Below are 24,743 nucleotides of genomic sequence, written 5' to 3' on the forward strand. Positions count from 1 at the left end.
AGTTATCTCTTCCTCAGGGACATCTATCTTCCTTGGGCCCAATCTAGATCAAGTTATGGTCACAGAACTCTGTCTTCTAATAGGAACTATCTGAATTTAGAATTACCATTTGAGTTGTCTTTCTCCTTCACTAGACTTTAAGCTAATCAAGAGCCAGGGGTCTTCTATATTGTATGTGTAGAGCTGAGTATAACATCTTCCAATGAAGGTATATATTTATTCAATGTGTGAATGAGTGAATTGAAGATGCACAGGCCTGTATACGCAAAAAGTACTCATCTATTTTATTTCTGTTTCTTCTCTGATGCAGATTATGCTGTCTTCTTGAAAATCCAAGATATACGTGTTTCCTATGAGAAATTAAGGAAACTTAACAAAAATCACTGTAAACTTCTTATGGGAAAAATGACAAAAATGGAAAAAATGGTTAGTGCACTACAAAACGAGCTACAAGAAGCCAAAGACATGATATCACGGTTAGAGCATCAAAAAGTAGAATGGGAACGTGAATTCTGCAGTTTGAGGTATAGCATCTTGACTTTAAGGAAATATTTCAACTGTTTCCTTTTATACTACAGATGTGTAGGGGCAGTTTTGTAATTGCTGACTTACCTTATGGGATTTTCCTGGAAAGAATACTTGTTTAGTGTTTGTGAGGTGTGCAATTCTTGGAAATAACACAGCAAGTTCTTAACAGTAAATACTTATAATAATTTAATGTGTATTCCAAATCACAATTTTAATGGCCATATAAAAGTCCACCATAGTCCAAGAAACATCATTATTTAAGAGATTGAATTCTGCTTGTTTTTCATCTTTCTGTATTTTAATTAATGCTGTCAGGAATGTCTTTTATAGAAATCTATTTCTAAATGTCTGGTTACTCACTTGGAATCAATTCTTCAATATAATGTAATCTGGATAAGGTATAAAAATTTGAAAAAAGGTCTTTGATCCATATTTTTAAATTGTTCTCAGGAAAGTTTATATTACTTTCTGTACCTACCAACAGAGTATAAAATGGTCATTTTTCTCAAGAGTAAAATTCCCCAAAATTGATTCCGTTTGCTTTTTAACATGCAGGGGTTAAAAGGTAAAGTGGGGGTGCCTGCGTGGCTCAGCTGGTTAAGCATCTGGCTTCGGCTCAGGTGATGATCTCGTGAGTTTGAGCCTTGCTTTGGGTGGGCTCGAGCCCTGCTTTGGGTGAGCACGAGCCCCGCTTTGGGTGAGCTCCTCTTCTCTCACTGTCTCTCCCACTCTGTCTGCCCGTCGTAGGATTCTGTCTCTCTTTCTCTCTCTCCACCCTCGCTCACTTGCGTCATCTCTCTCTCAATAAAAAATTTAAACAAAGTAAAATGGGGGCGCCTGGGTGGCTCAGTCAGTCAAGCGTCCGACTTTGGCTCAGGTCATGATCTCAGGGTTCATGAGTTCGAGCCCCACATCGAGCTGTGTGTTGTCAGTGCAGAGCCCACTTCGGATTTTCTGCCTCCCTCTCTCTGTCTCTCTGCCCCTCCTTTGTTTGCATGGGCTCTCCCTTTCTCTCTCAAAAATGAATAAACTTTAAAAAAAAGTAATATGGAAAGTGATTACTGATAATTTTTTTCAACATCTCTGTCATAGGTAGATAAAATTAATTCAAAAGTGTATGCTGAAAGGTCATATTACTCTTTATTGTTTACTTAATACGTACCCTGTGGCGTTCTAGAATGGATGTTTAAGTGATTCATAAAGTAGGTATGCATCAACAAGGTAGGTTGCAAGTGTTGTGGAAGAAGAAACAAAAAGCATAGGCAACAGATATTAGACTCGCCAGCATAGTCTTGGATGACAGTAATCTGCACATGTATGTGGTGTAAACAACATCCACAGATGCTCTCTTTCACTGCACATCATTTTCGGAGGTACCTGTAAGGTTTCGTCAAGTGGAAATTTCATTTCCAGTGAATTGATAAACTTGCTTATAAACAGCAACTTCTCTTTTTAATGAGAAACTGAATTATCTGTCCTATGGAAGAATAATTATACCTGTGGGAAAGGGGGTAATTTTCAACTCTAACTTTCTTGAATAATTTCAAACTTCCTTTCCTACAACATCTACCAGAGTTATTACTGACTAAAACTAAGTTGCATAATGTTTTCTCCTGGCTTTTTTTTCAACCGTGTATATGGTTTGGAAGAGATTGAAGTGACAAATTAAAAACATGAGCCCTACAAGGAGAACAATTGGAGAACAGAGAAATTTTTCATCTGGATAATAAGCCAACTTATGTGGAACCAGATCATAAAATGAACTTTTTAATTTTTTTTTCAACGTTTATTTATTTTTGGGACAGAGAGAGACAGAGCATGAATGGGGGAGGGGCGGAGAGAGAGGGAGACACAGAATCGGAAACAGGCTCCAGGCTCTGAGCCATCAGCCCAGAGCCCGACGCGGGGCTCGAACTCACGGACCGCGAGATCGTGACCTGGCTGAAGTCGGACGCTTAACCGACTGCGCCACCCAGGCGCCCCAAAATGAACTTTTTTATGTCTAACAAAACAAATTTTAAAAGAAGCACATGTCATTGCAGATGTACCTTAAAACAAGAAAAAGAAGAAGAAAGAAGAAATTCTGATATGTTATGTGAAAATATTAGGGAAAAGTTAAGAAGAAAAGAAGACGAATATAAGAAAGAAGTTGAAACAAAACAACAAGTTGAACTCGCTCTTAGAACGCTAAACATGGAATTGAAGGCCACAAAAAATCAGGTAAATCAGTTTTTGATAAAAACTGTATTTCCATCCATATTACATAGTGTAATATTATACATATATATTTTATAGTATCCCTTTGACTCAAGATATATTATTTAGGTTTAAAATAAATTAAAACATGGGATTATGTTTTTTTGAACATTTTTTTAAAGTTCTCCTCTTCAGCTTTTGACCTTTTTTTTTTTAATGGTATGAGACCAGAATCATAATGAAATGTGTCTCCAGGTTGTAGAAGAGCGTGGTGACACTCAGTGGCAACTTTCTCCAGAACAGAAGGCCAGAGTCTTACAAGATGGAAGTCTAAACAATCACTTTTGCAAGCAAAAGGAGCTAGAAATGCCTCATAAGAAAACTAATTCTAAGGTATCTTCTTTAGTTATTTTGAAATACATGTGTGTATGTATTTGTATACATTCTATTTTTTAGTTATTATTACTTTTTTCTCCGTGTGTGTATGTATATATATGTATGTATGTGTGTATATATATATATGCGTGTGTGTGTGTATGTGTATATATGTGTGTATATATATATATATATGTATATATATATATGAAACTGAACTGTGTTCATCATGGAAACTATAGAGGATTTTAAAAGCACATATATTTTGCGGAGGGTCATGGGGGATGGTGGCATTTTTGCTTCACTGGATAAAATAATATTCTTGATTAAATGCATTTGTCTGCAACAAATAGTGACATCCATAATGTCCTCATCCAAGGGAGAGGCTTTTATTACTTTTTGTAGGAATTGATGAGCTTTCCCTAATCTCAAAACTATTGCTACTAGCAACATGTGTTTTGGTTTTGAACAGTTACTTCACTGCCTTGATATATTAATCGGTTAGTTGAACACTTCCGCTAATGGACAGGAGGACAAGTGTAGCCAATTCACTGATCATATTTTCGGTATCAAGTCTCCTACTTTTGAGAAAAGTAACAGTTTTGCTTCAAGTAGCATCCTATTTCATTACAAGGAACTTTTGATAACAATGGTATGCTGTGGTATATACTTAACGATAATTTATTGATAGGTATTTTATTCGTAATAAAATAGTTGAGTGTATATCCCCTCTTTTATATTTATTACTGTTTTCAACATGAAGAGGAAATACAAGTTACTGCAGCAGTAAATAATCTCATGGTATTCTAAGAGATGTATAAATGTCACCTTATTTCCTATCAGTATTTTGAAATACAAGACTTCTTTCGTCCTTGGGTATTTACACTAGAGAAGTGGCAGTGGTTGGTGCAAGAGCACTAGTTGTGGAGTGAGAAGACCTGGGGAGAGTCCTGCAGCTCACCGTTTTAATCTCTCCATTCTAGAATTGTGATAACCAAATGAGTTCATTGATGTATGTAGAAGTGTTTCTATTATAGTACAGTGCCTAGATTTTTCAGTTATCAATAGATATAATTCTTATAACTGACTATAGAAATGGTAGCAAAGTAGATACCTATGAAATATTCTCAGGAAAGAAGAATTTTAGGAAATTTAATCTGTCCGAGTATATGCAGAGCTAAGGATTTTACTGTGGGGTCGCTGTGTTCAATATCTACTGTAAACTCAATTTTTAAGTGTAGTCAGATTTATTAATCTTTTATTTTAGGCCTTATGGTTTGTTGTAAATCAGAGAAAGGCTTTTCCAATTCTGAGATTCTGAACACTTTTCTCACAAATTCTTTTTTACTTTCATGCCTTCATTATCTTCAGTTAAAGTTCTGAACTTTTGGGAACTTATGCTTGTATAAAATTTGAGATTTGGAGCCAACTTTCTTTTTTTTCCAGTTGGATATTCACTTACTGTAATTTTCCTTCCTTCCTTCCTTCCTTTTTATGTTTCTTTATTCATTAGAGAGAGAGAGAGAGAGAGAGAGAGAGAATGCAAGCAGGGGAGGGGCAGGGAGAGGGAGAGCAATAATCCTGAGCAGGCTCCTGTCAGCACAGAGCCTGATGCAGGGCTTGAACCCACAGAATGTGAGATCATTCCCTGAGCCAAAATCAAGAGTCAGACACTCAACCAACTGAACCACCCTGGCACCCCCTGCAACCTTTACATTGTTTAATTATAGATTATATTTTCATTTCAAAGAAAATCATGATAATGCCATTTTATTGAGTGCTATCTGAAAATGTGCTTGGTTTTACTTAGCTTTCTGATAATCATGAGAAAACACAAGATCGGTTGCATAAAAACCACATGTTGCAGGATGAAATTGTCGTGCTAAGACTGGAAAGAGACACCATAAAAAATCAGAACGAGGCAGGGAGATAACACCTTTTGTGTCTTTAACTGAATTCAGTGAACAGGAATGTGTATGTGTTACACAAAGACGGTGAATTGATGTATGTGTTGATATTTCTCAAAGTACGTATGTGAGAGTTGTCTATTATTAACATAATTTAATAATAAGATGATTTAGAAAATCAGTAACAGAAATGTCTTATTAGGTAGTTGTGAGACAACTTCAACAAGAACTGGCTGATACTCTGAAGAAACAGTCTATGTCAGAGGCTTCCCCAGAGGTTACGTCCCATCTTCGTCTGGAAGATGAAACACGGGATCTCAAGAAGAAATTAGATCAAATCAGAAGTCAGGTATGTAGTAAATGTAACCTGTCAACAGCTAGCTTATAGCTAGTTAAATAATATAAAGTGTTTTAGGATACCAATTTCCATGGACCGCTTTCTTTGGTATTTTCATTATATTAATTTATTATGATTTTAGTATCTTTACAATGCATTTATTTCATAAACTTCTGCCTCTCCTTCTTCTATTTGTGTTATACATTGTTTTCTTATAATACTTACTTTTAGGAAAGTTGAGGCTTTTGTATCCTTCCTCACAGAAATTGAGAGACTTTTTCGTTCTTTCTTTAATTTAATTTTTTTTGACAGTTTATTTATTTTGAGAGAGAAAGTGAGAGAGAGTGTGTGCGTGCATGTTAACAGGGGAGGGGCAGAGAGAGGAGAGAGAGAGAATCCCAAGCAGGCTCCATGCTGTCAGTGTAGAGCCAATGTGAGGCTCAGTCTCATGAACCGTGAGACCATGACCTGAGCTGAAAGCAAGAATTGGACGCTTAACTGACGTAGCCACCCAGGTGCCCCAAGAGACTTTTGTCCCCTACTAAACAATGTTTTTTAATGATATCTCTATTACCATGATGAGGCGAGCTGGATCAAATCAGAAGATAATGTTTAATGGAATGTTTCAGATAATTATCTTAGTTCTCATCTTCACTTTTGAGAAGAATGTATATTGATTTCAGGATGACTTGTACCGAAAGATCACTTAACAAACCACTTGAACTTCGGCATTTCTTTCATTTTCTTTGCCTTTTAGACATATTGTCAAAGCACGGAAATATTCAGATCATGTGTAGTATGGACGCCCAAAAGCGAGAATTAAGAACATTCTCTGTGTCCTGCCATTGGGTTTTTTTAAAAGCTATTTTGAGGTACAATACACATACCATAAAAGTCACCCATTTGCCACGCACAGTTCACTGTCTCTGTGTACACTCGTGCAACCATCACTGCCATCAAGTAGAATGTTTTCCTCATCCTGAAAGGAAACCCTTACCCGTTGCCCCCAGCCTCAGGCAACCACCAGTCTACTACTTGGTCTCTCAATGGAGTTGCCTCTTGTGAATATTTCATATAAATGGAGTCACACAACGTGTGGTCCCTTGGGACTAGCTAGCTTTACTTAATGTTTTCTGGGTTCATCTGTGTTGGTTACAGCTTATATCAGTGCTTCATTTCTTTTTATTGTCAAACAGTACTCCATTGTGGGCTAAGGCCCTTGTTCATTCATCAGTTGATGGACCTTTGGGTTGTGTCCACTTCTTGCCTATTACTGCTGCTTATGAACATTTACGTAGTTCTTGTGTGGATATCCGTTTTTAATGTCTCTGCCATCAGATTTTATCCTCTGAGTTAATTGGGTTGATTTCACCATCTCTCAGCCATTACTCATGTTGTCCTTACTGTCTTTTTAGTTTCTGTTCCTCTTGAGTAAACCTATGTTATTCAGACTTGGCTCACAGTCTCCTTTCCAATGAATTTTCTCTGACTGTTCTAACTCCCATTAGCTTTAACTCTCTTGACACTTGTCATCTAGCCTGTGCAGAACAATTTAGTCCTTTATTTGACATTGTTTTTATTTTTTTCATGACAGGTAATTTCGTCTTCCTAAGTATAAATTTAAGGGATAGTAATGTTTGATACGTGTGGTACTTATCCTTGTATAAATTGAAAATACTTTAACTTAACAGTTTTTCCGATAAAATTAAGTACTTTATACCGTATCAATAAATTCTTCTTGGAAACATTGGTATAGCAAAGCTTTTATTCTAAATGTATGCTAAGAAATGAAATACTAAATTGAGGGGTGCCTGGCTGGCTCCAGTCCGATCAGAGTCTGCCTTTGGCTCAGGTCATGATCTCCATGTTCTTGAGATGGAGCCCTGCATCGGGCTTTCTGCTGTCAGCAGAGCCTGCATTGGATCCGTTGTGTCCCTCATGTTCTGCGCCACTCAGACTCATACTCTGTATCAAAAAATAAACGTTAGGGGCGCCTGGGTGGCGCAGTCGGTTAAGCGTCCGACTTCAGCCAGGTCACGATCTCGCGGTCCGTGAGTTCGAGCCCCACGTCGGGCCCTGGGCTGATGGCTCAGAGCCTGGAGCCTGTTTCCGATTCTGTGTCTCCCTCTCTCTCTGCCCCTCCCCCGTTCATGCTCTGTTTCTCTCTGTCCCAAAAATAAATAAACGTTGAAAAAAAAATTAAAAAAATAAATAAATAAAAAATAAACGTTAAAAAATGTGTGTATATCTCTATACACACACACACACACACACACACACACACTTATATAAGTGAAACTATTAATGAAAGCACTTAATCAAATAGAGGAGAAATGTTCAATCAAATGTTTAGTTTTTTTTTTCCCTCTCACTATGAAAAAGCATGCTAAATTTGTCTTTCTTTCTTACACAGCCAGAAGTGTGATTTACAGATTTGTAGCACTTTACCAATGCAAATATCTGGGGACAGCTTTTCTGATATGCTTTTACTACAAACCCTTAATCTCTTCATCAGAGTACATGCTAAAGCAGCCTAACGTAAACAGTATGGACATGAAATGATTGAGGAACTTTAGTTTCGCAAGACTCGTTTATTTCCATGTCAGTGGCTTTCCCTTGCCTCTGATGGTCATGTAAAGGATCTACTACTGGGTCAAAGAGGTGCTATTTGTACCGTAGTCTGTGAGCATTGTCCACTCAGTGGTATAGAGAGGAAGTAAGTTAAAAGGATTATAAGTGGAAAAAAGTACTGTTGGCTAGTGGCATTGGCAAAGTTTTTTGAAGTACTGAGGAGATATTCTGGGCCTCATGCTCCCCATTTGCTACCACTTGCGGTGGAATGAAGAATAACTTCAGTATAATTTGTATAGGGGAAAACTTGTATTGACAGGCCACCTGCCTAAACTATCACATTGTATTGGAACACAAACTATAGCAACAGTAATCATGCTACATGCAGACACTTAGAGCTATGTGACACGTACCCTTCTAAGTTGTTCATCTATTATTTCCTAATTTAATCTTCCCAACATCTCAGTGGGGCAGATACTATTATTTATTTTGAGATCATTTTTTTTAAGGTCCTTTGTTTTGAGAGAGACAGAGAGACAGAGAGACAAAGAGAATGTGGGGAAGGCGTGTAGGGAGAGAGAGAAAAAGGGAGAGAGAGAGAGAGAGAATCCCAAGCAGGCTCCTCACTGTCCATGCAGAGCTCGATGTGGGGCTCAATTACATGACCCTGTGATCATGTCCTGAGCTGAAATCAAGAGCCAGACACTGAACCGACTGAGCCACTCAGGTGCCCCAGTAGGTGCTATTATTACCTTCATTTTACAGATGCAGAGATTGAGACATGGAAGTTTTAGGTAGTGTGCTCAAGGTCATACAGCTCATAATGAGCAGAACTGGGAAATCAGACCCAGGCATTATGGCCCCTACTAGGATATTACTTCTCAAATTCTTCCATGAAATATCTTGTCACTGAAAACAGCATGTTCAGTTTTATAATCATGAGAATAGCAACGTCATTCACCTATGTGAATATGTAAAATCATAGTTGATGTGGTCCTTGGAATATGAAAATAGAAATGTTTACCATAAGGTAAATTCTTATATTTCCTCCATTTGACCAATAGATACATTTGTACATTTATGTGATCATATATAATTTTAAAATATTAACAATGTTATGTTTTTGTAGGAGACTAAGGTTGGTAAACTATTCTGTTAGAGTATTGAAACATTTCATCTTTGTAGGCCATAGTCTCTGTGGTAGAAGCTGAACTCTTTTGTTATGACCTCAAAGTAGCCTTCAGTCAGCATGTAGAGGAGAGAGTGGCTGGCTCCAAAAATATTTTACTTACAGCGGCACTTGGGCGGGTCAGTTGGCTGAGGACCTGACTCTTAATTTCCACCCAGGTCATGATCCCAAATCCCACATCATGAGACCGGTCATGAGACCGAGCCCCACATCAGGCTTCGCCCTGAGCTTGCAGCCTGCTCACCATTTTCTTTGTCTTCTCCCTCTGTCTCTTTTCCCCACTTCTGCATGCTCTCTCTGTCTCTCTCTCTATCTCTCTCTCAAGTAAAAAAAAATAGTTACAGAAACAGATGATAGTGTTCTACTAGATTTTCAGTGGTTAAAATTATTTTTTTCTCTATTTTAGTTGCAAGAAGAACAGGAACGACATGCAGAGGCCGTAAGATATGCTGAGGAGATAAAAGATCATGTGCAAAAGTATAATTTAAACCTCACATAAAATAACTTGTTTATTTATAAAGCAGATAAACAGTGTAGTATGGGAAAGGTACTAGTTATGCCAGTATATCATTGTTAATCTGGATACAAATTCCAGCTTTGAGCTATTTTTAAATGCAGAATTGTGGCATATTATCTCTCAATTTTGCACCTTATCCACAAAACACGATGAGAAAAATCGCACAATTCCCAAATCTTCCTCTTGACAAAATTTTAAGAATTTCTATAATACCCTCATTTGTTCAGAAAGTATGTGATGTTGTTTTAAATTTATGTGTGAGAATAATTATCTTAAGATCTGCATTTTAGGCTACAGGTTAAAAATGCCATGCAAGAAGCAACCATCAAACATCAAGCGGCCCAGATTCAAGATCTTGAGAGCAACGTGATAAAGACAAGATTGGTAAGTCGATCTCTTAATGTCTGTCCTACTGAAAAGGAATCCGTATTTCACTAGTAGTAGTACATAAGAATGTTTTGGATCACATGGAAAGGCCCACTGATCCAAATATTTGGTTGATATTGTTGCTATTTGCTATTAGCGATGGAATTCTTCGATAGAGATGAAGTTGATTGAACTCATAAAGTAATGACCTTTATAGTGAGATTTTCATAAAAACATTGTGAGAATCAAAAAAAAAAAAGCAACATTTTATATAAACCACATTGAGCATTTGTTTTAGTCCACCTTTGGCTACTGTTAATGTGGCTGTGAACGTTGGCATACAGATGTGTGAGTCCCTGCTAATATTTTTCAGCGTGTTTCAAACGTCCCCAATCTTTGAGTGGTCATTTGATCTTGAATTCTGACATTCTCTTGTAATCTCATCCCTTCAGTGAGAGTTTGAGAACGGGTTATTTTAATGATGATTTGTTGTAATTTGTAATTACAAGTTTGCAATTTATTATCTTCATTAACAATGACCGGCAGATCTTTATGCAAACGTCCTTCTCAAAGGAATGGACTTTTCTCCTTGTTGGATTTTGTAAAGGAAAAGAAATGCCAGTGAAAAAGGAGAAATGGCTGCTCTGTCCGGGCCTTACCTAGTAACATAGTGCTCCTACCATTGCAAGTTCAGACTCATTTTTTTTTTCCATTCACTTCAGTTAGTCAGACTTTCAGAGATTTCACAATTCAATCTCAGAAAAGACTAATGTGCCATTCAGGATTCTCATTTATTGCTATGTAGTGAAACCCCAACTGTTTTCCAAGCAGAACAGTTAATGTCCTCGAACTCTCACCCTCCTTTGGAGGATGCTCATTGTAAATCCTAAGTGGGAACAATGAGGTAGATACACGGACCAACTCATTTCTGTCAGTCACAAAAGCTATATAATATACATGCCAGTTTCATTAGACAGCTATACCCGTCAGGGGAACTAGAACATTCTGTTGAAGGGTCCTTTTTGTGGCTGAAGAGACATTGAAAATTACTTCCTTTTCTAGACGTCTTATTAATGAGTCACATTGTATTAGGGAACTTTTCATGCGAGTAACATGATACTCAGTTGATCAGTCTTCTATGAATGAGAGTGCGAGGCATTGTCCTGCTACTGTGTCCTGAAGAAATCTTTAAGGTCTCAAAAACTAAAATTTGTAAGAATATCCTAAACTGATGAAGTTTATTAAAGAATAATGAGGGATTTAGTGTAGATACCTATAGAAAGGAATTAGGGTTATGGCATGAAATTACCTGCCACTTTAAGGTGTTCCCTGTGGGGGGGGGGGGAACTTAGATAGCTGTCAGCCAACTCAGTCCATAGCTCTGACTTCTCTAGAAGGTCCTTATCTCCTGAATCCCCAAACCAGGGGCTACCTGGGTGAAGACATTTGATGCACACAATTTTGAGGTGAAGAATCTGGATTGGGAAGAAGAGGTAGCTCTAGCCAACTTAACCTTCCTAACAATTTAGTCAAGTATACATCTGAAAGGAACTTCAGAAGACTTCCATAAGTTGAAATCTCTATGGACTAAGAAATTACTCCAAAGGAAACAAAGGCAAACCAGTGATCATCCAGCCCTTGTGATAAATGTCGTGTTATAAAGAAAAGTGAGACAAAGTATGCTGGTCAGCATTCTAAGAGTAAGGGTGCCCCATAAGACTCAATGAGAAAAACACACTCAAAGTAACACTGAAAAGAGTCCAAATAAAATGTACACGATTAGCTGTCTACAAAGGTACTTCATGTCAAGTAATTATTTTTGAGTGTGTGGCTGAGGATGTTGTCTATGAGCATCTAGATGGAAGAGCGAAAAGGACACATGGACTAGGTAAAGGGGCCAAAGCTGGAAATGTGAATTAGAGAATCTGGTTTCGAAGCCTGAAGAGCAATTCAAAACACAGATAGCAAGGGGCAAGGACTTAATGTCAGGGGTTGCTGTCCTTCAGAATTACAGTGTGGTTAAAAGAGCAGAGGGAGGGCATGGTCATTTTTCTCAGCTGCTGCTGAAAAGTGAACCAGGATACAGACGTTAATAAAAAAAAAAAAAAAAAAGAGGTTCTTGATGACCCTCAAAATGTCTTAGTGGAATAATAGGAGTGAAAGTTAGAGTTTAGTGTAAAAGAAGGATATAAGTAAAGAAAAGTTGATTCTGTGGATGAGACGATACATTAAAGAATGCTTGAGTCCACTGCAAGGGGAGAAGCAGCGTGATAGGTGGACAAAGCTTCAAAAGTTAAGCAAATGGTTACTAGAAAAGGAGAAATTGAAATCTTTTTTCCTTATGCAGCCAGTGCTGGGATTTACAGATTTGTAGCACTTTACTAACTGCAAAGCTCTGGGGCCAGCTTTTCTGATATGTTGTTACCACAAAGCCTTAATCTCCTCATCAGAGTACCCACTAAAGCAGCCAAATGTAAACAGTATGGACATGAAATGATTGAGGAACTTTGGTGTAGCAAGGCTCATTTATTTCCATGTCAGTGGCTTTCCCTTGCCTCTGATGGTGATGTAAAGCATCTATTACTCAATCTAAGAGGTGCTATTTGTACCGTAGTCCATGAGTATTGTCCACTGAGTAGTATAGAGAGGGAGTTTGTTAAAAGTATTATAAGTGGGGAAAAAAAGTACTGTTTGCTAGTGGCATTGGCGAAAGTTGTGTGAAGTACTGAGGAGAGATTCTGGGCCTCATGCTCCCCATTTGCTGCCACTTGCGGTGGTATGAAGAATGACTTCAGTATAATTCGTAAAGGGGACCACTTGTATTGGCATGCCACCTGCCTTAACTATCTCATTGTATTGGAATGCAAAATACAGCAAAAGTAATCATGCTAAATGCATACACTTAGAGCTATGTGCCATGTACCCTTCTAAGTTGTTCATATATTATTTCCTAATTTTATATTCCCAAGATCCCAGTGAGGTAAATCCTATTATTATTTATGTTTCAGATCACTTTTATATGATTCTTCATTTTGAGAGAGGGAGAGAGAGAGAGAGAGAGAGAGAGAGAGAGAGAGAGAGAGATTGTGGGAAGAGCAGGTAGGGAGAGAGAGAGAGGGAGGGAGAGAGAGAGAGAATGCCAAGCAGGCTCCTCGCTATCCACCCAGAGCTGGATGTGGGGCTCAATCACGTGACCCTGAGATCATGTCCTGAGCCAAAATCAAGAGCCAGACGCTGACCCGACTGAACCACCTAGGTAGCCCAGTAGGTGCTGTTATTACTTTCATTTTACAGATGCAGAGACTGAGACACGGAAGTTTTAGGTAGTGTGCTTAAGGTCATACAGCTCATAACCAGCAGAATTGGGAATTCAGACCCAGGCTTTCTGGCTCCTACTAGGATACTGCTTGTCAAACTCTTCCATGAAATATCTCGATGTCACTGAAAACAGCATGTTCAGTTTCATAATCAAGAGAACAGCAGTGTCACTCACCTATGTGAATTTTGAAAATCATAGTTGATATGGTGCTTGGAATATGAAAACAGAAATGTTTACCATAAGGTAATTTCCTATATTTCCTCCATTTGACCAGTAGATACATTTGTATGTTTATCTGATCATATATAATTTAAAAATATTAACAACGTTATGTTTTTGTAGGAGAGTAAGATTGGTAAACTATTCTGTACCAGTATTGAAATGTTTTTGGCTTTGTAGGCCATAGTCTCTGTTGTAGAAGCTGAGCTCTTTTGTTATGACCTAAAAGTAGCCATCAATCAGCATGTAGAGGAGAGTGTGGCTGGGTCCAATAAGATTTTAGTTACAGGGGTGCTTAGGCGGCTTAGTTGGTTGAGCGTCCTGACTCTTCATTTCCACTCAGGTCATGATCCCAAACCCCACATCATGAGACCGGTCATGAGACCAAGCCCCACATCAGGCTTCGCCCTGAGCTTGCAGCCTGCTTAACTTTTTCTCTGTCTCTCCCTCTGACTCCCTTCCCACTTGTGTGTGCTCTCTCCCTCTCTGTCTCTCTTTCAAGTACAAAAAAACAAAGAACAAAAACATTTACTTACAGAAATAGGTGATGGTGTTCAACTAGATTGGCAGTATTTAAAATTATTATTTTTTCTTTATTTTAGTTACAAGAAGCACAGGAACGACATGCAGAGGCCGTAAGATACGCTGAGAAGATTAAAGATCATATGCTAAAGTATAATTTAAACCTCTTAGAAAATAGCTTGTTTATTTATAAAGCAGATAAGCAGTGTACTATGAGAAATGTATTAGTTATGCGAGTATATCATTGTTAAGCTGGATACAAATTCCAGCCTTGAGCTATTTTGAAATGCAAAATTTTGGCATCTTATCTCTCAATTTTGCACCATTACCACAAAACACAACGAGAAAATTGGCACAATTGCCAAATCATCCTCTTGATACAATTTTAAGAATTTCTGTAATACCCTCACTTGTTCAGAAATTACACGATACAGTTTTAAAATTATGTGTGAGAATAATTATCTTAAGATCTGCATTTTAGGCTGAAGGTTAAAAATGCCAGGCAAGAAGAAACCATAAAACATCAAGGGGCCCAAATTCAAGATCTTCAGAGCAACTTGCTAAAGGCAAGTTTGGTAAGTCGATCTCTTAATGACTGTCCTACTGAAAAGGAATCCTTATGTCACTAGTAGAAGTACATAAGAATGTTTTGGATCATATGGAAAATTTCAGTGATCAAAATATTTGGTTGATATTGTTCCTGCTTGCTACTAGTGATGTAATTCTTCTATATAGGTGATGTAGATTGAATTCATAAAGTGATGATGTTTGTGGTGAGATTTAAATAAAAATATTGTGAGAATCTAAGAAGAGCAACATTTTATATATACCACAGTGAGCATTTGGTTTAGTCCTCCTTTTGGCTATTGTATATAAAGGTGTTGTGAACATTGGCATACAGATGTGTGAGTCCTTGCTAATATTTTTCAGCGTGTTTCAAACGTCCCCAGTCTTTGAGTGATCATTTCATCTTGCATTCTAACTTTCTGTTGTAAACCCAACCCTTTAGTGAGAGTTTCAGAAAGAGTTCTTTTAATGATGATATGTTGTAATTTAAAATTACAAATTTGCCACTTATTCTCTTCATCAACAATGACTAGCAGGTCATTATGCAAACGTCCTTCCCAAAGAATAGAGTTTTCTCTTTGTTGGATTTTGTAAAGGAAAAGAAATGCCAGTGAAAAAGTGGAAATGGCTGCTCTGTCAGGGCCTTACCTAGTAACATAGTGCTCCTACCATTGCAAGTTCAGAAACTCATTTTTTTTTTTCATTCAGTTGAGTTAATCAGCCTTTCAGAGATTTCACAATTCAATTTCAGAAAAGACTAATGTGCCATTCAAGATTCTAATTCATAGATATGTAGTGAAACCACAACTGTTTTCCAAGTGGAACACTTAATGTCATCCCACTCTCACCCTCCTTTGTAGGATTCTCATTGTAAATCCTAAGTGGGAGCAATGAGGATGATACACTGACTAACTCGTTTCTGTCAGTCACAAAAGCTATATAATATACATGTAAGTTTCATTTGACACCTATACACGTCAGGGGAACTAGAACATTCTGTTGACTGGTCCTTCTTATGACTGAAGGGACATTAAAAATTACTTTCTTTTCTATACGTCTTACTAATGAGTCACACTGTAATAGGGAACTTTTCATGCGAGTAATATGACACTCTGTTGAGCAGTCTTCTATGAATGAGAGTGCTAGGCATTGTCCTGCTACTGTGTCCTGAAGAAATCTTTAAGGTCTCAAAAACTAAAATTTGTAAGGATATCCGAAATTGATGAAGCTTATTAAAGAATAACGAGGGATTTTCTGTACATCTCTATAGAAAGGAATTAGGGTTATGGCATGAAATTACCTGCCACTTTAAGGTCTTCTCTGTGAATCAAAAACTTAAGATTGCATTCGGCCAACTCAGTCCATAGCTCTGACTTCTCTAGAAGGTCCTTATCTCCTGAATCCCCAAACCAGGGGCTACCTGGGTGAAGACATTTGATGCACACAATTTTGAGGTGAAGAATCTGGATTGGGAAGAAGAGGTAGCTCTAGCCAACTTAACCTTCCTAACAATTTAGTCAAGTATACATCTGAAAGGAACTTCAGAAGACTTCCATAAGTTGAAATCTCTATGGACTAAGAAATTACTCCAAAGGAAACAAAGGCAAACCAGTGATCATCCAGCCCTTGTGATAAATGTCGTGTTATAAAGAAAAGTGAGCCAAAGTATGCTGGTCAGCATCCTAAGGGTAAGGGTGTCCCCTAAGATTCAAGAAGAAAAACACACTGAAAGTAACACTGAAAAGAGTTCAAATAAAATGTACACGATTAGCTGTCTACAAAGGTACTTCATGTCAAGTAATGATTTTTGAGTGTGCGGTTGAGGATGTTGTCTATGAGCACCTAGATGGAAGAGCGAAAAGGACACATGGCCTAGGTAAAAGGGCCAAAGCTGCAAATGTGAATTAGAGAATCTGGTTTTGAAGCCTTAAGAGCAATTCAAAACACAGAGAGCCAGGGGCAAGGATTTAATGTCAGGGGTTGCCGTCCTTCATAAATAAGGTGGGGTTAGAAGTGCAGAGGGAGGGCATGGCATTTTTCTCAGCTGCTGCTGAGAAGGGAAGCAGGATAAAGACCTTAATAAAAAAATTTTTTTTTAAAAAAAGGTCCTTATGGGGCGCCTGGGTGGTGCAGTCGGTTAAGCGTCCGACTTCAGCCAGGTCACGATCTCGCGGTCCGTGAGTTTGAGCCCCGCGTCAGGCTCTGGGCTGATGGCTCAGAGCCTGGAGCCTGTTTCCGATTCTGTGTCTCCCTCTCTCTCTGCCCCTCCCCCGTTCATGCTCTGTCTCTCTCTGTCCCAAAAATAAATAAACGTTGAAAAAAAATTTTAAAAAAAAGGTCCTTTATGACCCTCAAATTTTCTTAGTGGAATGATTGGAGTGAAAGTTAGATTTTAGTGTAAAAGAAGGAAATAAGTGAAGAAAACTTGAATCTGTGGATGAGATGATACATTAAAGAATGTTCGACTCCACTGCAAGCGGAGAAGCAGTGTGATAGATGGACAAAGTTTCAAACTTAAGCAAATGGTTAATAGAAAAGGAGAAATTGAAATCTTTCTTTCTTATGCAGCCAGTGCTGGGATTTACAGATTTGTGGCACTTTACCAACTGCAAAGCTCTGGGGACAGCTTTTCTGATATGCTGTTACCACAAAGTCCTAATGTCTTCACCAGAGTACCTGCTAAAGCAGCCTAACGTAAACAGTATGGGCATGAAATGATTGAGGAACTTTAGGTTAGCAAGACTTCATTATTTCCATATCAGTGGCTTTCCCTTGCCTCTGATGGTCATATAAAGCATCTACTACTCAGTCTAGGCGGTGCTATTTGTACTGTACTCTGTGAGCATTGTCCACTGAGTAGTATAGAGAGGATGTAAGTTAAAAGTATTATAAGAGGAAAAAAAAGTACTGTTGGCTAGTGGCATTGGCGAAAGTTGTGTGAAGTACTGAGGAGAGATTCTGGGCCTCATCCTCCCCATTTGCTGCCACTTGCAGTGATATGAAGAATAACTTCAGTATAATTTGTACACGGGGCCACTTGTATTGGCATGCCACCAGCCTAAACTATCTCATTGTATTGGAATGCAAAATACAGCAAAAGTAAACATGCTAAATGCATACACTTAGAGCTGACTATGTGCCACGTACCCTTCTAAGTTGTTCATGTATTATTTCCTAAATTTATATTACCAAGATCCCAGTTAGGTAGATACTATTATTATTTATTTTGAGATCACTTTTTTAAGGTTCCTTATTTTGAGAGAGAGAGAGAGATAGAGTGAGAGAGAGATAGATTGTGGGGATGGGAAGGTAGGGAGAGTGAGAAAGAGGGAGAGAGACAGAGACAGAGAGAGACAGAATTCCAAGAAGGCTCCTTGCTGTCCACGTAGAGCCCGATGTGGGGCTTAATCACGTGACCCTGAGATCATGTCCTGAGCAGAAATCAAGAGCAACACGCTGAACCGACTGAGCCACTCAGGTGCCCCAGTAGGTGCTGTCATTACCTTCATTTTACAGATGCAGAGACTGAGACATGGAAGTGTTAGGTAGTGTGCTCAAGGTCATAGAGTTCATAACCAGCCGAATTGGGAATTCAGACCCAGGCTTTCTGGCTCCTACTAGGATACTGCTTGTCAAACTCTTCCATGAAATATCTCGTTGTCACTGAAAATAGCATGTTCAGTTTCGTAATCACGAGAATAGAAATGTCATTCACCTATGTGAATATTTAAAATCATAGTTGATGCAGTGCTTGTAATGTGAAAACAGAAATGTTTACCATAAGGTAATTTTCTATATTTCCTCCATTTGACCAGTAGATACATTTGTATGTTTATCTGATCATATATAATTTATAAATATTAACAACGTTATGTTTTTGTAGGAGAGTAAGTTTGGTAAACTATTCTGGAAGAATGTTGAAACATTTTTGGCTTTTTGGCCATGGTCTGTGTTGTAGCAGCTCCACCCTGCTGTTATGACCTAAAAGTAGCCATCAATCAGCATGTAGGGGAGAGTGGCTGGGTCCAATGAGAAGTCAGTTACAAGGGCACTTGGGTGGCTTTGTTGGTTGAACGTCCTGACTCTTAATTTCTGCTCATGTCATGATCCCAAATGCCACATCATGAGACCAGTCATGAGACTGAGACCGACATCAGGCTTCACCCTGAGCTTGGAGCCTGCTTACTAGTATCTCTGTCTCTCCCTATGACTCCCTTCCCCATTTGTGTGTTCTCTTTCTCTCTCTTTCTCTGTGCCTCACTAAGTCAAAAAAAAAATAACATTTGGTTACAAAAACAGGTGATGGTGTATTACTAGATTGTCAGTAGTTAAAATTATTTTTTTCTCTTTATTCTAGTTGCAAGAAGCAAAGGATCGAGAGGCAGAGGCCATAAGACATGCGGAGAAGATGTAAGATTATATGCAAAAGTATAATTTAAACCTCACAGAAAATACCTTGATTATTTATACAGCAGATAAGCGGTGTAGTACAAGAAATATACTTGTTATGCCAGTATATTATTGTTAACCTGGATACAAATTCCAGCTTTGAGCTATTTTGAAATGCAAAATTGTGGATATTATATCTCAATTTTGCACCTTATCCACAAAACACGAGAAAAATGACACAATTCCCAAATCTTCCTCTTGATACAATTTAAAGAATTTCTGTAAGACCCTCATTTGTTCAGATATTATATGGTATTGTTTTACATTTATGTGTGAGAATAATTATCTTAAGATCTGCATTTTAGGCTAGAATTGCAAAATGCCAGACAGGAAGAAACCATCAAACATCAAGCGGCCCAAATTCAAGATCTTCAGAGCAACTTGTTAAAGACAAGTTTCGTAAGTCCGTCTCTAAATGTCTGTCCTACTGAAAAGGAATCCGTATTTCACTAGTACTGGTACATAAGAATGTTTTGGATCACATGGAAAGGCCCACTGATCCAAATATTTGGTTGATATTGTTGCTATTTGCTATTAGCGATGGAATTCTTCGATAGAGATGAAGTTGATTGAACTCATAATGACCTTTATAGTGAGATTTTCATAAAAACATTGTGAGTGTCTAAAAAAGCAACATTTTTATATATACCACAGTGAGCGTTTGGTTTAGTCCACCATTTGGCTACTGTTAATAATGCGGCCGTGAACGTTGGCATACAGATGTGTGAGAGTCCCTGCTAATATTTTTCAGCGTGTTTCTTTTTTTTTTTTTTTTAACTTAAATCTTTTTATTTATACACTGTATTATTGTACTGGTGCTCAAATGTTTTTTTTTTTTTTATAATATATGAAATTTATTGTCAAATTGGTTTCCATAAAACACCCAGTGCTCATCCCAAAAGGTGCCCTCCTCAATACCCATCACCCACCCTCTCCTCCCTCCCACCCCCCAACAACCCTCAGTTTGTTCTCAGTTTTTAACAGTCTCTTATGCTTTGGCTCTCTCCCACTCTAACCTCTTTTTTTTTTCTTTTTTCTTTTTTCCTCCCCCTCCCCCATGGGTTCCTGTTACGTTTCTCAGGATCCACATAAGAGTGAAACCATATGGTATCTGTCTTTCTCTGTATGGCTTATTTCACTTAGCATCACACTCTCCAGTTCCATCCACGTTGCTACAAAAGGCCATATTTCATTTTTTCTCATTGCCACGTAGTATTTCATTGTGTATATAAACCACAATTTCTTTATCCATTCATCAGTTGATGGACATTTAGGCTCTTTCCATAATTTGGCTATTGTTGAGAGTGCTGCTATGAACATTGGGGTACAAGTGCCCCTATGCTTCAGTACTCCTGTATCCCTTGGATAAATTCCTAGCAGTGCTATTGCTGGGTCATAGGGTAGGTCTATTTTAAATTTTCTGAGGAACCTCCACACTGCTTTCCAGAGCGGCTGCACCAATTTGCATTCCCACCAACAGTGCAAGAGGGTTCCCGTTTCTCCACATCCTCGCCAGCATCTATAGTCTCCTGATTTGTTCATTTTGGCCACTCTGACTGGCGTGAGGTGATACCTGAGTGTGGTTTTGATTTGTATTTCCCTGATAAGGAGCAACGTTGAACATCTTTTCATGTGCCTGTTGGCCATCCGGATGTCTTCTTTAGAGAAGTGTCTATTCATGTTTTCTGCCCATTTCTTCACTGGGTTATTTGTTTTTCGGGTGTGGAGTTTGGTGAGCTCTTTATAGATTCTGGATACTAGCCCTTTGTCCGATATGTCATTTGCAAATATCTTTTCCCATTCCGTTGGTTGCCTTTTAGTTTTGTTGGTTGTTTCCTTTGCTGTGCAGAAGCTTTTTATCTTCATAAGGTCCCAGTAATTCACGTTTGCTTTTAATTCCCTTGCCTTTGGGGATGTGTCGAGTAAGAGATTGCTACGGCTGAGGTCAGAGAGGTCTTTTCCTGCTTTCTCCTCTAAGGTTTTGATGGTTTCCTGTCTCACATTCAGGTCCTTTATCCATTTTGAGTTTATTTTTGTGAATGGTGTGAGAAAGTGGTCTAGTTTCAACCTTCTGCATGTTGCTGTCCAGTTCTCCCAGCACCATTTGTTAAAGAGGCTGTCTTTTTTCCATTGGATGTTCTTTCCTGCTTTGTCAAAGATGAGTAGGCCATACGTTTGTGGGTCTAGTTCTGGGGTTTCTATTCTATTCCATTGGTCTATGTGTCTGTTTTTGTGCCAATACCATGCTGTCTTGATGATGACAGCTTTGTAGTAGAGGCTAAAGTCTGGGATTGTGATGCCTCCTGCTTTGGTCTTCTTCTTCAAAATTCCTTTGGCTATTCGGGGCCTTTTGTGGTTCCATATGAATTTTAGGATTGCTTGTTCTAGTTTCGAGAAGAATGCTGGTGCAATTTTGATTGGGATTGCATTGAATGTGTAGATAGCTTTGGGTAGTATTGACATTTTGACAATATTTATTTTTCCAATCCATGAGCAGGGAATGTCTTTCCATTTATTTAAATCTTCTTCAATTACCTTCATGAGCTTTCTATAGTTTTCAGCATACAGATCCTTTACATCTTTGGTTAGATTTATTCCTAGGTATTTTATGCTTCTTGGTGCAATTGTGAATGGGATCAGTTTCTTTATTTGTCTTTCTGTTGCTTCATTGTTAGTGTATAAGAATGCAACTGATTTCTGTACATTGATTTTGTATCCTGCGACTTTGCTGAATTCCTGTATCAATTCTAGCAGACTTTTGGTGGAGTCTATCGGATTTTCCATGTATAATATCATGTCATCTGCAAAGAGCGAAAGCTTGACTTCATCTTTGCCAATTTTGATGCCTTTGATTTCCTTTTGTTGTTTGATTGCTGATGCTAGAACTTCCAGCACTATGTTAAACAACAGCGGTGAGAGTGGGCATCCCTGTCGTGTTCCTGATCTCAGGGAAAAAGCTCTCAGTTTTTCCCTGTTGAGGATAATGTTAGCTGTGGGCTTTTCATAAATGGCTTTTATGATCTTTAAGTATGTTCCTTCTATCCCGACTTTCTCAAGGGTTTTTATTAAGAAAGGGTGCTGGATTTTGTCAAAGGCCTTTTCTGCATCGATTGACAGGATCATATGGTTCTTCTCTTTTTTTTTGTTACTGTGATGTATCACGTTGATTGATTTGCGAATGTTGAACCAGCCCTGCATCCCAGGAATGAATCCCACTTGATCATGGTGAATAATTCTTTTTATATGCCGTTGAATTCGATTTGCTAGTATCTTATTGAGAATTTTTGCATCCATATTCATCAGGGATATTGGCCGGTAGTTCTCTTTTTTTACTGGGTCTCTGTCTGGTTTAGGAATCAAAGTAATACTGGCTTCATAGAATGAGTCTGGAAGTTTTCCTTCCCCTTCTATTTCTTGGAATAGCTTGAGAAGGATAGGTATTATCTCTGCTTTAAACGTCTGGTAGAACTCCCCTGGGAAGCCATCTGGTCCTGGACTCTTATTTGTTGGGAGGTTTTTGATAACCGATTCAATTTCTTCTCTGGTTATGGGTCTGTTCAAGCTTTCTATTTCCTCCTGATTGAGTTTTGGAAGAGTGTGGGTGTTCAGGAATTTGTCCATTTCTTCCAGGTTGTCCAATTTGTTGGCATATAATTTTTCATAGTATTCCCTGATAATTGTTTGTATCTCTGAGGGATTGGTTGTAATAATTCCATTTTCATTCATGATTTTATCTATTTGGGTCATCTCCCTTTTCTTTTTGAGAAGCCTGGCTAGAGGTTTGTCAATTTTGTTTATTTTTTCAAAAAACCAACTCTTGGTTTCGTTGATCTGCTCTACAGTTTTTTTAGACTCTATATTGTTTATTTCTGCTCTGATCTTTATTATTTCTCTTCTTCTGCTGGGTTTGGGGTGTCTTTGCTGTTCTGCTTCTATTTCCTTTAGGTGTGCTGTTAGATTTTGTATTTGGGATTTTTCTTGTTTCTTGAGATAGGCCTGGATTGCAATGTATTTTCCTATCAGGACTGCCTTCGCTGCGTCCCAAAGCGTTTGGATTGTTGTATTTTCATTTTCGTTTGTTTCCATATATTTTTTAATTTCTTCTCTAATTGCCTGGTTGACCCACTCATTCGTTAGTAGGGTGTTCTTTAACCTCCATGCTTTTGGAGGTTTTCCAGACTGTTTTCTGTGGTTGATTTCAAGCTTCATAGCATTGTGGTCTGAAAGTATGCCTGGTATAATTTCAATTCTGGTAAACTTAGGGAGGGCTTTTTTGTGACCCAGTATATGATCTATCTTGGAGAATGTTCCATGTGCACTCGAGAAGAAAGTATATTCTGTTGCTTTGGGATGCAGAGTTCTAAATATATCTGTCAAGTCCATCTGATCCAATGTCTCATTCAGGGCCCTTGTTTCTTTATTGATCGTGTGTCTAGATGATCTATCCCTTTCTGTAAGTGGGGTGTTAAAGTCCCCTGCAATTACCACATTCTTATCAATAAGGTTGCTTATGTTTATGAGTAGTTGTTTTATATATTTGGGGGCTCCGGTATTCAGCGCATAGACATTTATAATTGTTAGCTCTTCCTGATGGATAGACCCTGTAACTATTATATAATGTCCTTCTTCATCTCTTGTTACAGCCTTTAATTTAAAGTCTAGTTTGTCTGATAGAAGTATGGCTACTCCAGCTTTCTTTGGCTTCCAGTAGCATGATAAATAGTTCTCCATCCCCTCACTCTCAATCTAAAGGTGTCCTCAGGTCTAAAATGAGTCTCTTGTAGACAGCAAATAGATGGGTCTTGTTTTTTTTATCCATTCTGATACCCTATGTCTTTTGGTTGGCGCATTTAATCCATTTACATTCACTGTTATTATAGAGAGATACGGGTTTAGAGTCATTGTGATGTCTGTATGTTTTATGCTTGTAGTGATGTCTCTGGTATTTTGTCTCACAGGGTCCCCCTTAGGATCTCTTGTAGGGCTGGTTTAGTGGTGACAAATTCCTTCAGTTTTTGTTTGTTTGGGAAGACCTTTATCTCTCCTTCTATTCTAAATGACAGACTTGCTGGATAAAGGATTCTCGGCTGCATATTTTTTTCTGTCTAGCACACTGAAAATCTCGTGCCAATTCTTTCTGGCCTGCCAAGTTTCAAAAGAGAGATCAGTCACGAGTCTTATAGGTCTCCCTTTATATGTGAGGGCACGTTTACCCCTTGCTGCTTTCAGAATTTTGTCTTTATCCTTGTATTTTGCCAGTTTCACTATGATATGTCGTGCAGAAGATCGATTCAAGTTCCGTCTGAATGGAGTTCTCTGTGCCTCTTGGATTTCAATGCCTTTTTCCTTCCCCAGTTCAGGGAAGTTCTCAGCTATTATTTCTTCAAGTACCCCTTCAGCACCTTTCCCTCTCTCTTCCTCCTCTGGGATACCAATTATGCGTATATTATTTCTTTTTAGTGTATCACTTAGTTCTCTAATTTTCCCCTCATACTCCTGGATTTTTTTATCTCTCTTTCTCTCAGCTTCCTCTTTTTCCATAACTTTATCTTCTAGTTCACCTATTCTCTCCTCTGCCTCTTCAATCCGAGCTGTGGTGGTTTCCATTTTGTTTTGCATTTCATTTAAAGCGTTTTTCAGCTCCTCGTGACTGTTCCTTAGTCCCTTGATCTCTGTAGCAA

General features: G+C 38.3%; 1 protein-coding gene across 1 annotated transcript in view; it reads left to right on the forward strand.

The window, feature by feature from the left end:
- LOC123595659 (ankyrin repeat domain-containing protein 26-like) overlaps window positions 1-24,743 on the forward strand; it is a gene marked incomplete at its 3' end in the record, with an annotated part of 196,793 nt that overhangs the window by 166,804 nt on the left and 5,246 nt on the right. The window contains exons 20-29 of the mRNA XM_045473343.1: window positions 311-524; window positions 2,571-2,748; window positions 2,980-3,117; window positions 5,209-5,355; window positions 9,510-9,580; window positions 9,911-10,004; window positions 14,127-14,197; window positions 14,528-14,621; window positions 18,971-19,023; window positions 19,368-19,461. Of these exons, the coding sequence (XP_045329299.1) occupies window positions 311-524; window positions 2,571-2,748; window positions 2,980-3,117; window positions 5,209-5,355; window positions 9,510-9,580; window positions 9,911-10,004; window positions 14,127-14,197; window positions 14,528-14,621; window positions 18,971-19,023; window positions 19,368-19,461 (1,154 nt within the window). The remainder of the gene's footprint in view (window positions 1-310; window positions 525-2,570; window positions 2,749-2,979; window positions 3,118-5,208; window positions 5,356-9,509; window positions 9,581-9,910; window positions 10,005-14,126; window positions 14,198-14,527; window positions 14,622-18,970; window positions 19,024-19,367; window positions 19,462-24,743) is intronic.

The sequence above is a fragment of the Leopardus geoffroyi genome (genome assembly GCF_018350155.1).
Source record: "Leopardus geoffroyi isolate Oge1 chromosome C3 unlocalized genomic scaffold, O.geoffroyi_Oge1_pat1.0 chrC3_random_Un_scaffold_41, whole genome shotgun sequence".
Lineage (NCBI taxonomy): Eukaryota > Metazoa > Chordata > Mammalia > Carnivora > Felidae > Leopardus > Leopardus geoffroyi.